The 14,113-nt window shown below is 39.7% G+C and overlaps 1 protein-coding gene across 1 annotated transcript in view; it reads right to left on the bottom strand.

The window, feature by feature from the left end:
• LOC140233070 (phosphorylase b kinase regulatory subunit beta-like) overlaps positions 1–14,113 on the bottom strand; it is a 28,929-nt gene that overhangs the window by 8,867 nt on the left and 5,949 nt on the right. Inside the window, exons 7-17 of the mRNA XM_072313189.1 lie at positions 13,725–13,922; positions 12,058–12,193; positions 11,266–11,421; positions 10,447–10,550; positions 9,940–10,086; positions 7,948–8,136; positions 5,827–5,909; positions 3,940–4,086; positions 3,170–3,296; positions 2,530–2,656; positions 1,657–1,805 (exon numbers count right to left, since the gene is read on the bottom strand). Of these exons, the coding sequence (XP_072169290.1) occupies positions 1,657–1,805; positions 2,530–2,656; positions 3,170–3,296; positions 3,940–4,086; positions 5,827–5,909; positions 7,948–8,136; positions 9,940–10,086; positions 10,447–10,550; positions 11,266–11,421; positions 12,058–12,193; positions 13,725–13,922 (1,563 nt within the window). The remainder of the gene's footprint in view (positions 1–1,656; positions 1,806–2,529; positions 2,657–3,169; positions 3,297–3,939; positions 4,087–5,826; positions 5,910–7,947; positions 8,137–9,939; positions 10,087–10,446; positions 10,551–11,265; positions 11,422–12,057; positions 12,194–13,724; positions 13,923–14,113) is intronic.

Raw genomic sequence — 14,113 nt, 5'->3', positions numbered from 1 at the left:
GCACCTTCCTCGGAACTCAGCGTATGGAGCCGAATGCACAATGCGTTTCGCTCGGGTTGTTTACCAGTACGTCTTTCAAGCTGGCGGATACAATAACTACAAGCTGCTGGTTACGTGTGCATGGTGCACGTATTACTCAATGGCATCCACACGCTATGCCAGTGTGTATATACGTTACATGAGCGGGTAGCACATTCGTTTCCACATCTTTACAAATCACGTTTTTATAGTGCTTGATTTGCCTTGTAAATTTCATCTATGGGGACCCTTTCGAAGGCAGGAGGATGAAAAGGGTCATACTTTCTGTAGTTTCTTTTTTTAGCTGTACATGTGTTGCGTTGTGCGGTAAACAAGCAAGCAAGCAAACAAACAAACACGACTTTACTTAGTTTGGTGCAATTTTGACGTTTACGACAGTGTATTATTTGAATACTGGTCATTTATGACCACTCCTTTTCTCTCTTCTGCTGTCTTCTTGAGTCAACCTGCTGTCATATTTACTACACGCACAATATCAACAAGTCAGTTTCCGATCGTACGTTGCACGTTGTACATCGCACGTTGTACGTTACACTAAAGACCGAGCGTACTGGTATCTATTGTAGCAACAACAATGGAGCATGCATGCGTAATTAGCGTGGACAAAACATTTCCGCTGCGAGGCGTATCTCTGAAAGCCGAACTATGTAAATGTATGCGACGCATTATCCAATCGCACGCGAGATGCCGCGCCGTAGCAACGCTGGGCATAGTGGCGCGGCGTTCGAAAGAAGATCGAAACTGACGAGTGCGCTCCAACATAGGGTGTTTAAAATTCCATTTTAGGTAGGAAAAACTTAGTGTTATGCTGTGAAATCCAGTGTATATGTAGAAAACATATCAAAGATTCAAATTCTGCAAAAACCCAAAATCGACAAAAATAATGGTCAAAATGTTTGTACCCCACCTAGGAGGGAATTTGCTTTTGCGACTTTTGCCTGAAACCGTTGTCGCGGGTCACATATATGCATGTAACACAATGAGATGAGGAATATTGTTTTCACACATTTTGAAGCACACAGAAAGTGTGCACACACACACACACACACACACACACCACACATATCACACTTATTTCCATAGAAATGTATAGAAAATTTTCCGGCTTTTACAGATTGAACCATTCCTATCAATTTTTATTTTTCATTAAAGTAATCACAATTCCACAAGTTCTCTACATTTAGAAATTAGACCTATAGAACTAGTGCCATTCTGAAAACTCAGGCATTTTTGTAAAGGTATAAATAGTTTATCAGAGCATGGCAGACAATTCAAGATGAATCAATACAGGGACAACTCTAGGAATGATAGTACAACGCATGTCAACAGATAACCACAGCGTCAACTGAAAAGCATATAAGTGTTGTGCGTTCCAACTTTGCACAATATTACACTCAAGTAGCTTATAACAGCACATATTCACAGATCATCATAATTTTGATGACTCTTAAATTTCCTACTGGCCCTTTAAAAGGATAGTTAGAGCAACATGTGAGAAAATATCACATTATGCAAAATATACACAGTGCTGGAAATATTCATGTTGAGATAAGTCTTGAAAGATCTACATTAATTAGTGGCTAATGTTGATTTTTAATGTAGCATAGAGGGACTCACAAATTTGCCATTAACCAGCATGGACGTGATGGAAGGAGCCAGGCTGTCAACCACTTTCTGCATGATGCTGGCACAGTACCGGACAGTAGACCAGTCCTTCAGGATGCGAGCCTTCTGGTAGAGGATATCCAGCCGGTCTCTAATGGTTACTGGTCAAGGTAACCATTACAACAATAGCATGACTCCATTACGATGCAAGTCAAATACTCATGAAACCTGTATTTGCATGTAATGGCATTCCTTGTAACAATCCGCTGACTAAGAGATACAGATACAATAGATAACCAAACCCTGATCCTCCAGTGAAAGAAAGATAGGACTAGACAAAGTAAAGACATTGGTCAGGTTTCAATCAAGCCATGTAACATAACAATATCAATTTTAATTTCATAATATCCATTTATAAAGTGCAAAACCTATGTATTCTTCTGCACTGCAAAACTAACATACTAGTATGACATCATTTCATACATTACCACTGATTCCAATCAGCAGACATTGCACTGAAATATCTAATCTCATTGCTGTATATTATATTCATCATTTATTGCATTAATAATACTTTCCCAGCAATCTACACAGAAATAACACCTCAAGCATCCTTCATGGCTGAGGCAAAGAGAGTCTCCATCACTACTGACCAGATACTGGACATTAAGCAGCCAAATATGTTGTTAGCACTGGCAATTTTACTTAAGAAGTCCTTAGCAGTAGCAATCCTTTGTATGAGTTCATCAGAAACAAGAAGTTATATTCGTAATGACAATATCAGCACTTGACTAAAGGACAGGATTTATATTAAAACTATTTTTTTTGATATTACAATGGAATGAAGCTGGCATTTCCCTACATACACTCATAGACATCACTCACCATCATCAATGACAAAGTATGGTCCTTCCTTGTTGCGTAACACCCACAGGATCTCTCCCTGGCTCTGTAGTGATGTTCTCCGTCCAAGCTCTTGGATCACCTCAGAGGTAGACTTTCCTTCAAGACTCTGTGGACAAGTCAAAGGGTTAAGGATAAAGGTCAATTATTCACTGACATGGGGATCAGTAGTATTGAGTCATTATGTGATTAAACTCTTGTTTTATGCCAAAGAACAATGTTGTGTTTTTTTTTCACCAACTATTTGAGGAAGTAACACAACAATCCCTAGCTTACTTAGATCGCAAGTACTTCCATATGGCAACATCTCTACCTTTCCCAGATGTTAGAGTTAAATCAAACTCTTTCTACAAAACAAAACACAATAACCAATCAAAAAGAAAGAAAAAAAAAAAACCAATGCAAACGTAAACACAGCATGTATCCTGACAGTAGACTTCATTCCCAAGTTTTAGAATGTTCTAATGAGGACTGATAATTTAAATCACAATTCCCAGTTTTCCACAGTAAGAAATTCTAATTTGTGCACAGCAAGACCATAACCCACATATATGTTTACATTGACATTTGTACAACCTACTATACTCCATTACTGGACATGGAAGCCAGTTGTAATAGTTACCCTTATGTCAACAGCTTCCTCTTCTTTTGGTGACAGTGTTGTGAAAGAGCTCATCTTCTTCATGGCCTTGAAAGGGAGATGATCCACATTGAGTTCTTCCAGTGGTTTGAAGAGAAGTTTAGCAGCACTGCCATGTACGAAAAATATGCTATGATTAAAAATCTTGGCTCTGAATTGTGTGCATTTTTCATTTACTGTAAGTACCAGTAAAATGGCATCAACTCAAAAGAACTGGAACAGAATTCAGCCTCTAGCTTTTCTACTGATGTTGTAAATAATGTGAGGGAAAATTACTAACTGAAAAAATTACCAAATTCAGTCCAACATATTGGCATGAACTGTGTTATCAAGTGTGTTTAATACTTTATTGTTTAATTCAATCCTTCAGCTTAAAAAGTGGAATGACAGATATGTCATGTTTACAAAGGTTTTACTTGTACAAATGTGATAATGTCACAGTCTTCTGTTATAGCTTGGGTTGGAAACAGGTGCACACATAAACACTTGGGCCATATGAGGTTATTTAGAACCAGTTTCCTTAGGGATGAATGACTAAGACATTATACTTTAGTACTCTTTAGAGTGTAATATAACATCATTTCACGGACAAGGTGTCAGCTATGTAACAGTGTGATATACTAGTAAGTGCTCAATACTAATATTGTATCAGTCTCATCATAGTGATAACCCACGTACAGTATACATACTATTAAAGGTGAGATGATACAGTCAATATCATCTTGATATATCTAGGTGATGTTTTTACTCACCTGCCTTCTGGCATCTGGAAGTCTAGATGTTCCACAGAAGATGAGGCAAGGAGAGTCTGAAGCCTGTCTACTCTAACTCGGATCCCATGGCAGGAACCACGTTTGAAGGAGGCTAACATCTCTAACATGGCTGTGCACTCAGGCCCACTGCAAACATTATCAGAAATATAACAATAGGTTCATACGATCCTACTTTGATATTAGACTGGAAATGAGTGATATTCTGCATACACACAGTTTTTCACTCATGCTCTATTAATATCACACACTAAAATAACCACTTACAAAGATATCTACAAATTCAAAAAAGATTTTACCCGTTGAGGATGGACTGATTTTGCTACAACACACATTTCCCATAGACATCTGCCTGAGCATACTGGGGTCTCGTCCTCAATGGGTTAAAAAACTTTGGTCCTGTCAGTGCTCACATTCCATTTGCTTCCTTTCAAGGTATGATGAAGTAATATCACTGTGAGTGTACACACAACCCTGTAATATTGATACAGTGAGATTGTCATTGTCCATGACGCAAATCTCTCGTTTGAAGAGGCTGCACCCCCGTAAATAATGCCAGTGTGAGCTATGTAGCTCCATGGTGCGTGTGTGTGTGTACGTGTGTGTGTGTGTGAGTGTAGACATTCGGCGTATGCAGACAGAGCATGTGTACTGCAGCCCACCTCCTCAACTCATCCACGGCTTGTACTTTATCCCCAACAGTGAGCAGCACTTAGTTTGCAGGCACAAACCCTTGTTGGTCGTATTAGGAGCCTGCATGTGCCAAGACTAATACACGCACCACTGCACTGCAGCCTCTCCCAACAAGGAGAAGCTACAACACAGGGCCTACGGGACAGTGCCGAAGTGGTGCATATAGTAGTCTTGGCGCAGACTCCTTTATGACCAACAAGGGTTTGTGCCTGCAAACTATGCAGCACCAGAGACTCCAACCCAAAGTACCTTCTGATCTGGAGATTCTCCCGCCTGAAACCCCTAGCAAACGGAAACTCAAAGTTAATGTGTGCGAAGCGCGAAATTCCCAGGGTTCTAGATGCTCTCTGGTGCTATCTAAGGCTTATTTTTTCAACATACGATAGAAATATGTAAGAAATCCTTTCCAACGGGAGACAAAGAGCCAGGGCGGGAGAAATTTAATCTTAAACGGGAGAACGGGAGATTTTGCAAAAATGGGTTTTCGGCGGGAGATCTCCCGTCGAAAACGGGAGAGTTGGAGTCTCTGCAGCACTGGCAAACTGGCAATGCTCTCCTTAATTCTTATTCCTGTATTTTCGTTATTTACGGGTAAATTTTTTTCGTTCGAAATTTAAAATGGATGACCATAGAATTTCTCAATAGAATATAAAATTTAAAACTTTAGAAAGGATAGAGAAAATTGAGTTCACTTTGAATGGTGTGCCACAGGCAGATATCCTTATCATGCTCTTACGTAATACGACAGCTGTTGTAGTCATTAAACCCTGGCTTGGCCCCCAGGTTTGTCACGCCTGAGCAGAAAGTTAATTTGCAATGGACAAGTACTTCGACTCCCAACTTTCAAACGAAGAATCGTTAGGGGGGTATTGCAACCCAGTTAGCTTCGTTAAAGTGGGGTCTCGCCTCAAACGAGGGATTGACGGCATGAATGTTGTCCTTGAGATGATGTGACTAACAGTCTTGTATTGCAGCACAGATCACCTTGCAACTGTAATTTGAAGCTCAAAAGCCTTCAATCTTCATTTCATATGAATGACCTTATAATACACTAGAGTACTAATCACATTAGAATCAATGCATCTTCTCTTCTGTTTTCTTATTTATAGTAACAGAAACATACCTGAACATCATATATTGAAGCATGTGAGATTGACTGGTAGTTGTCCTGCTTACCTAAAATGCTCTTCTCTGATGATGACACAGACTGTTGGTCTCCCTACAAACTTCCAAGACTTCCTCACAAAAGCTACTAGGTTCTGTTGGGTGAGAGATGATATTCAAGAAAAATAGAGCCTTTTAAATCACTTTCATGGCAGGAGAGCCATAGGAACTGCTTATGGGTTAGACGAGTAATAAGCCTGTAAGATGTTTACTGTATAATATATTCTCAGAGACTCAAAATCTCATCAATTCTCCCATTTCATAATCCATGCGCAACCAATGTCCATACCGCGAGAGATACCGCAAGAGGCATATTTTCTCATTGTTCTCATTTCTCACGGTCGACACCAAAGGGTTTACACTAAGGGTAGTAAGGTATACCGCTGTAATAGAGTACCAGTACTGTTACTGTACATCGACAACAGCTCTTTTCAAGATGGCAGATGCAGCAAGCAAGTTCTGTGGAATGTAAGTCAACCAATTGAAGAAAATATCTAACTAACCACAGTATTCTAGGCACACGGAAAAGAAGGATGAGTTCATGGAACTAGCATGAACTGCATTTCTGGATTTGTCTGGCCTAGATAGATATTATGCATTGAGGCGTTGTCGACCCATCTCCCAGAAAGCAGCACACTAAATCAACTGTTGCAATTGAACCATACATGTATGAGGGTCCATGGATTGCGAAATACAAGAATACTCGCCAACGACAACAGGCGATATCAAGGCGATATCAAATGATATTGTACAATACCTCCGATATCGAACCTCTAGGGCTGTGGTAGTGACTTCCGGTTATTGATTTGCGTGTGTGCTTTTCGATTCACGAACTTGCCAGCTTTGTTTTGGATCCAGAGAAATATTTTTGTTTAGACTTTAGTTAGTTTATTTCCCGAATATAACTATCCATTACACCATGGGGTTTTTCTGTGAGGCAGCAGAGTGTACTTCTGACGATGGTAAAAGGAAAAAAACTGGACAAAAATCGACATGGACGAGCTGAGCGGCCCTCAACAGCATTCCTCCCCGTGACTACTGTGGACGCTGCTGCTAGTACTACTGGGTTATGGAACTATTGTTGCTGGGACGCACTCGTCTCCGACATGGCCAAGTACAGATTCTGCCATCACCTCAGCCTTGGATGTTGGCAGCGAAGTTACTGTTTTCCCCAATGCAAAGCGGAAGAGGACCAATGATACAATAGGGAGTAAGTAATCCTTGATTCACTTAACCATGGTATTTGCATAGACAACATTGGTTAATGGACGGCAGATGCGCCTCATCCCCGCGCTGTACGATCGCGCACGCACCGCATGCATTACATTATTAGGCCTATGCAAACGGTATTCATATATTTATGTACTAATTGTCCCGCGCGTTAATACTTCAGAAAATGATTTGAGACGGGTAGAACCAAGCAGTAGAGGTGCACCACATGCACAGGCCGTGCATCAAGCTAGCTTGCACGCTCTTCGCAGAGAACCCACAGTGGGAGAACCATAGAGATCGATCAATCTGTATGGGGAGAACCCGAAATGCATGAAACCAGAAGTTACTGCCCCGGCCTGAGAGCTTTGATATCGGAGGTAACGTACGATATCACTTGATATCACCTATTGTCGGTGGCGAGAATTGAATCTGTAGCCTAAACAGCTAAAATTCTGTTTAATTCTTAGAATTAAAGACCGACCTATGTTGTCCTTGGTAGTTGCATTTTAGCCCGTGGCAATGACAATTACTTTCATCTAATAGTGCTATGAAATACAGTATCAGTGATTTTACTCAACAGGTGTTTGCCTACCAAAGTTAATGGGTATTCTATATACAGGTATTCGTAATGTATGCACTACTTTTTTTTTTTATTTATGTAGCACTTTTTTCCACTTGCCATCCCACCAGTATCTAAGCGTAGTAACAACCTACTCTAACTTCATTTGCTCCTAAACAGAGGACTGTTCATGTGAGGCTTTACCAAGACATGCTAGTGCTGTCACTTTGGGTGAGAACAAATACTTGTCACGACACCCAATATATCACACAAGCCAACTGTGACATAGACTACCTTACCCTCTAGCCTTCTTTATCCTCTAGCTTACCTAGTCCTCTAGCCTACCTTGCCCTCTAGCTTACCTTGATGTCATCTACCAAGAAAGACAGGTCCTGGTACATGTAGAAATCCATCAGGTCAAATTGCAGTGGATAACAGATGACAGTTCGGCCAAGGAGGCGATATATCTTGGATGTCCCGATGATACCGATGGGTCGATTTGGTCGACCAGTCAGACCAAGTTTCTCATTCTGCCCTAGGAAGGTCAGGGCCTGCAGTAAAAATACACATTGCAGGAAATAAATCAATTTCAGCAAATAATAGCCGCACATTTTCATTCCACAAGATATTACAACATGTGCAGATTTAGCTAATAATGTAATATATCACTTACATTAAAAAGAAAAAAAAATCAATGAACTGCACTCATCTGCAAAAGAGAGGTTTCCAATGGGCTACGAAGAGAATCCATGGCATTTTTTTTAAATTTTTTTTTAGATATTGTCACAAATGTACACACAAGTAGTTATGTACACGTATCAAGGCTGTATGCATGGTTGTTTTAATGTGTATGTACACAGGGTGACCAGATTAATGGAGAACATTCTATATGATATAGATATAGTACATACAGGCTGATCAGATCAGTGGAGAATTTTCTACGTGGTATACAAGGTAGCTACAGTACATGCATGTGACAGGAAATACATTATAGCTCACTCAATCTAGAATGATTTAACCCATTCCAGAATATTCTAGGAAGTGCTTACATATTTGGCTGAGTGAGGCACTGTCCCTGTAGCCCAATGTGATTGGTAGTTAATTTTGGCAATGATGTTATGCACATAGTTAGGCAGTGAGTCATCCAGGATTCCTGGAATTTGGACTTGCTAGTATGTTCAGGTATGTGGCCCCAGGTTGGAGAAAATTATAGAATGTACTAGAAAGGGGTGAATGGATATATAAAAGCCAGAGAAATTCTGAAGTAGGCAGAGTACCTAACACCTCTGCTCTGAAAGTTACGTCACTTCTGGCTCTGAAGCGACTTGTTATAGTCAGTCCTGTGTTACCTGCTGACCTGCTATACAAACTGTGTTTGTGGAGATAAGGCCTGGGAGACATTTTGCCTGCAGAGAATTAATTTGCCTACTTTGGAGATAGACTCCATATTTTAGTGTCAACGGACATTATTACGGCAAAGCTGTGACGGGCTGGATTCCTTGCTGGACATTATAAAGTGAATCATCATTCAACGCATCAACTGGACGTGGTCGTCATAACGTTTGGATTTTGCACATTTCGCCGTGGACATATATCGTGGACTTTACCCCGGATTTATAACGTGGATTATTGCAACCTGCGCCTCTGGATTTACGTTGGAGGAATCATTCATCGGTGCGTCGCGGATCATTCATCTGTGCATCGAACATCGTATCTGGACACTACAAGGGAACTGTAGGCACTTTGTTCTTTAAGATTTGGATGCATGTAAGTGATTCCATGACCGATTTGTAATTGTTTCTATTGATCATTATTGTACTGAAGTGAAAACCGATTACGAGTCTGTACCCACAATATCACTGTTAATAAACCGCATGAACATTAGTTGATTGTTTCTTTTGTGCGATCATTCTCAGAGTGATTGTGGTCGTAACAATATGTGTTATGAGGCTTTCGCATTTGAAATCTTTTTGGGAGATTTTGTTATTACCATATGAAATCTTATTCACAGTAAAAAAAAAAAATCTAATCTTTTTTGTTCATTTTTGATAAACATCAGTACACCTTAGGGGCATTTCATGAAGCGTTTTAGTCGGATATTTTTCTGACAAGCTGTTATAAGCTACTGAAATCCGTGCATCTGATTGGCTGAGAGCAAATTTGTCCGACCAATATGTCAGACAAAATGCTTCATGAAATGCCCCTCAGGACTCCAAGTGGGGAAAACAGAACCAACATCTATAACTGGGAATTGTACTTTTGATATTCAAAGTTTATATATCTAACAGAAACACTGAATGATCACTAGCTAAAGCTACAGTAATACCCTTGTACATATTCCACCACTGTACTACCTTTATCAACTCTGCTGGCGGCCATATCTGGATGGGTTCAATCTGAGTCGGGGTCTGTGATTGAATGCCATAGGTTGCTAGGGTAGTCTGCAGTCTGGTGCTCTCTGCTATGAAAGCCATTTGGACTGTCATATCCTTCGTCATTGTCTGTATTCATGGCAAAGAAAAGAAGTATCTTCAACTTTCTATTTTACTCATGATATCAATATATAAACATCAAAACTTATTGAATTTCTATTAAGCATGTAAAAACAAGACAGAAGACCAATATATTATAACATAAGAAATATATTCTGTCTTCATAATTCTTTTACACAAATTGAAGAGGTCTAATTTGATAAACATGTTTGGAAGTTCTTTGTATTTTCTAACACTTACAGAGCATTAAATATGATTACAGAACTACTGTTACTCTTTAATGATCATTTCTAAATTGTGACATTAATGTCACTGCTCAGGATTAGAAATTGCACAGGACTAATGCATGGCAAGTCAATTTTTTCTCACCTCAAATGCAGAGTGCCTGGTGTTATGCTTGTACCTCTTGCAGAGAGCTGAACCAAGAAACCGTGCCTCAGGGTCAACTTCATTGATTGTGATGAGGCCATCCACTGCAATGCATATAAAATGAAACTAAACACAATCAATATGGGTTGTCATTGCTAGGCTAATGATGTAATGATACATAAGGTATGTTGAAGTCTTCACTGCAATCTATAACATTCGTCACAGTGATAGTCATTTAGAAGAGAGTAGCAGTCCCTTACTAGTGTTTGCCCCAGCCAAAAGAGTACTTTGTGCAATTAATTGATCTCAAGCATAAGTTATAATATGACCATGAATTCTGTTGCTGATGGGTAAACAAATTATGTCCTCTTTACTGCACTGCCCGATCTCCTGTTCGAGTACCTTATCATGCTTGCAAGAGAACAATACTTTGTAGCCCAGCAGTCCAGCCATTCTATTTATTTATATGAAATCAGAGGCATTGCTTTAAGGTCCTGCCAGGAGCCACTGTATGTGTATTTTTCAACTACTACGGTAATACCAAAAACATTCACGGTATGAAACTTTTGCGAATTGGAGCTGATGGCCTTTTCTGTGGCATGAAACTTGTGTGAATTCCCGACCACAATGGTGTACAACATTCCACTGGCATTCAATGCACTTTGTAGACAAAAACTTTTGTGGGAATTTTACTTTTGCAAATCTTAGCGCCTCTTGAAATTCACAGAAATTTCATGCACCTGAAAATGTCTGGTTAACCGTATTTGTGATAGCCATACATACACTGCATGGTAAAATTCATGTTGGGATTATACTCACTCATGAGACATGTCAGGATGTACATGGACTGCCCCCATAGGAAGACATTATTCCCTTCTCCCTCAGAGCTGGCAAGCCTTGCCTGACTGCCTGGATGACGCCTCTCACTCTCTATGCAGCCATTTGGTACGTAGTAGTACTTGGGAACTATCTTTCCTGACATGTTTAAGAAATTGTAATAGTCAGAACAACAGGATTTGGGACCGTCAGGCACACAGATGGCAAGCCAAAAGTATAATACCTCCAGCACCCTTTGGGGCCATGGCGTAAGTATACCTGTGTTGTTTTTCGTACTCGGATGCCAATATGAAATGTTATTGTCATTTAGAAAATATTCATAGCAATATATCATTATTGTTATTTTTTCAAACAATACATACGATTGTTTTCTGTAAAAACAGGCAAACATTTAACAAAGAAAATGCAGTGTGCTAATTTGATTGAACAACAAGCCTCTAACTGATTGACTTATGGTACATATACTTCACTGGTTTCAGCAAGTCTCTGAAAACCAAATACCACTGATGACAGAATCAATCATACATCAACATAGATACAGTAGAAATGTACAAGTAGAGAATGAAGATGTGTGTCTCAGAGCAGAGAGACATGATTTACTTGAGAAGAGGTTTGCCTACAGCATACACATCTCCTAACAGATACTGGTATAAAATGACACATTTCCATGTGACTCGTGCAAAGACTGATTACAGTATCTATGCCATCCAACATTCCAGTCAAATTAAAGTCACACCACTAAAATGCTGTAAACTTTAAGATTCTCTGGCCTACCATATTTGGTCTGCTTGAGAAGTGGCTGGAGAAGATTGTGGTACTCCTCCACTTGACTGCTTTTGTTCTTAGCTAGACCATCCAGCATCATGAAGATGAAAAAGAGGGGCCACTGGGACTCAATGGTGTCATACATCTGGAGTGGATGTTACAATGGGACGGGAAATTCATACAGATACATGTTTGCCAATGATTCCAATTTAATATGAACTGTTGTGATTTTTTGAATACCAGTACTAACATTTAATCAGATTTCTAAAATACATATTCCATATGCATTCCAGCATTTTGCCGTTATAGCAGCAAATGGTAAACACATGAAATAAAAAAGGATATACTGTATGGAGAGCTATGAGAAGGGTCTTGCCCCATAGGAAGATTGCATCTTCATTTCAAGGACATGTGCATGCACAACATGAAGATAGCTGACATCGACAACAACATTGGGAAGGTTCAGCTGACAAAAACCAACTGTGTAAAGGTACTGTTAGAGAGGATGTCAAGCAGGCTAAAGCTGCAAGAAATGATCAGCAAGCTGAGGAGAGAGCAAGGAGGAAGGCAAAGGCAGCCTATACCTCAGCGCCAACTGACTTCAGCTGCTCAAGTGCTTCTGAGATTGTCACTCAAGGCGATGCGAATCTATTGCCTATGCTGCACTGTCATCTCTCAAGATGAATGGATGACGACAACAATGACAATGGTCTTTGGTAGCTCAGATTGTGCCCCATGCACATTACTTCTGAAATTCTCTCTCAAAAAAGTGTTCAGATTTTAGGCAGGTATGCTGATAATGCTTTGTACAGTAAGGTTCTGGTTTTCAACTTCAAAAATGGAGAAATTGTGCTAACTCATGATTAATTCAATCATTTTAATAGAATGCAAAACAATAATGTACTTTCATAGAAGTATTCCCTTCCTAAAGATTAAACAGCACACAGTTTTGTTAACCCATTGAGGATGGACTGATTTTGCTGCATCACACATTTCCCATTGGCACCTGCCCGAGTATACTCGGGACTCGTCCTCAACGGGTTAAAGTGGAAATTTTCACACAAGTAATTATTTTTGTGCTCAGTTGGGTAAACAAAGTTCTTGCGTTTATAATTCTGCAGAATCAAATAGATAAAATATTATTTCATATTACAAGCAAAAGTATTTGCTTTCATGTCACATGAAATGCACAAAAATTTCCAAGTTTACAGTATCAGGGCTGCCAGAACGGGGAGGGGGCTCCCCCACCTTTTTTTTATTTTTTTTGTTTGATATAGGAATACATAGGGTGTAACCACCTTGGCCCCCCTCCTCCATTTTTCTCACCCCGGAAATGGCAGCAGAAGTTGCACTGAAGGCCATTTTAAAAAAAAAAAAATCTTTATTTTTGCTTGTTAGCTGAGGAAACCTGGAAGTGGCCGCGAGAATATATAAACTGGGCCCCCAACTTTTAAAAACGTGACATCAGCAATGAGTATGACCTATTTTAACAGAAGGTAAAACATAATCTGCAGGGAACATTATTTTTGTCTGTTGTATGTGATAATATCTATTGCCTGATAGATTATAGGCTGTTAAGAGGCTACCATTTACTGTTTGTAAAAAAACAAAAAACAAAACAAAAACAAATTATAAGAGGGATAAGGTAGTAAAGACAGTGGTAAATTCATGCCTACCTTTACTTCTGTAGGCTTGTAATACTTCCTCTCCTTGTCTTCCAGCACAGTCCCATACCCATCTCTCAAGAACCGTTTGAATCCATGCTTCCCTTGTAGCTTTCTCTTGATCTTGTCCATGGTGGCTTCTGCTAAACCTGCATCATCCAGGGCAAAGGCTGGGAAGCTGACTGTCGGAATCAGAGAGGCATCTGTGTTCTGGGTAGAATAATTGGAGGATTTCAGTCATTTCATAGAAGACTAGTTTCAATGAAAGAGTTATATCGAATGGAATCTGTACTGTCATAACTTCCTTTCCATATCTTTAGGAGAGCCATGAATAAAATATGTAAGAAAAATCATGTAGTACTCATGACATTTCCCTGTCATAAAAGGAACAAAACAGAGAA

Source organism: Diadema setosum, chromosome 9 (genome assembly GCF_964275005.1).
Source record: "Diadema setosum chromosome 9, eeDiaSeto1, whole genome shotgun sequence".
NCBI classification, from domain to species: Eukaryota; Metazoa; Echinodermata; class Echinoidea; order Diadematoida; family Diadematidae; genus Diadema; species Diadema setosum.
This window is presented reverse-complemented; position numbering and strand designations above follow the sequence as displayed.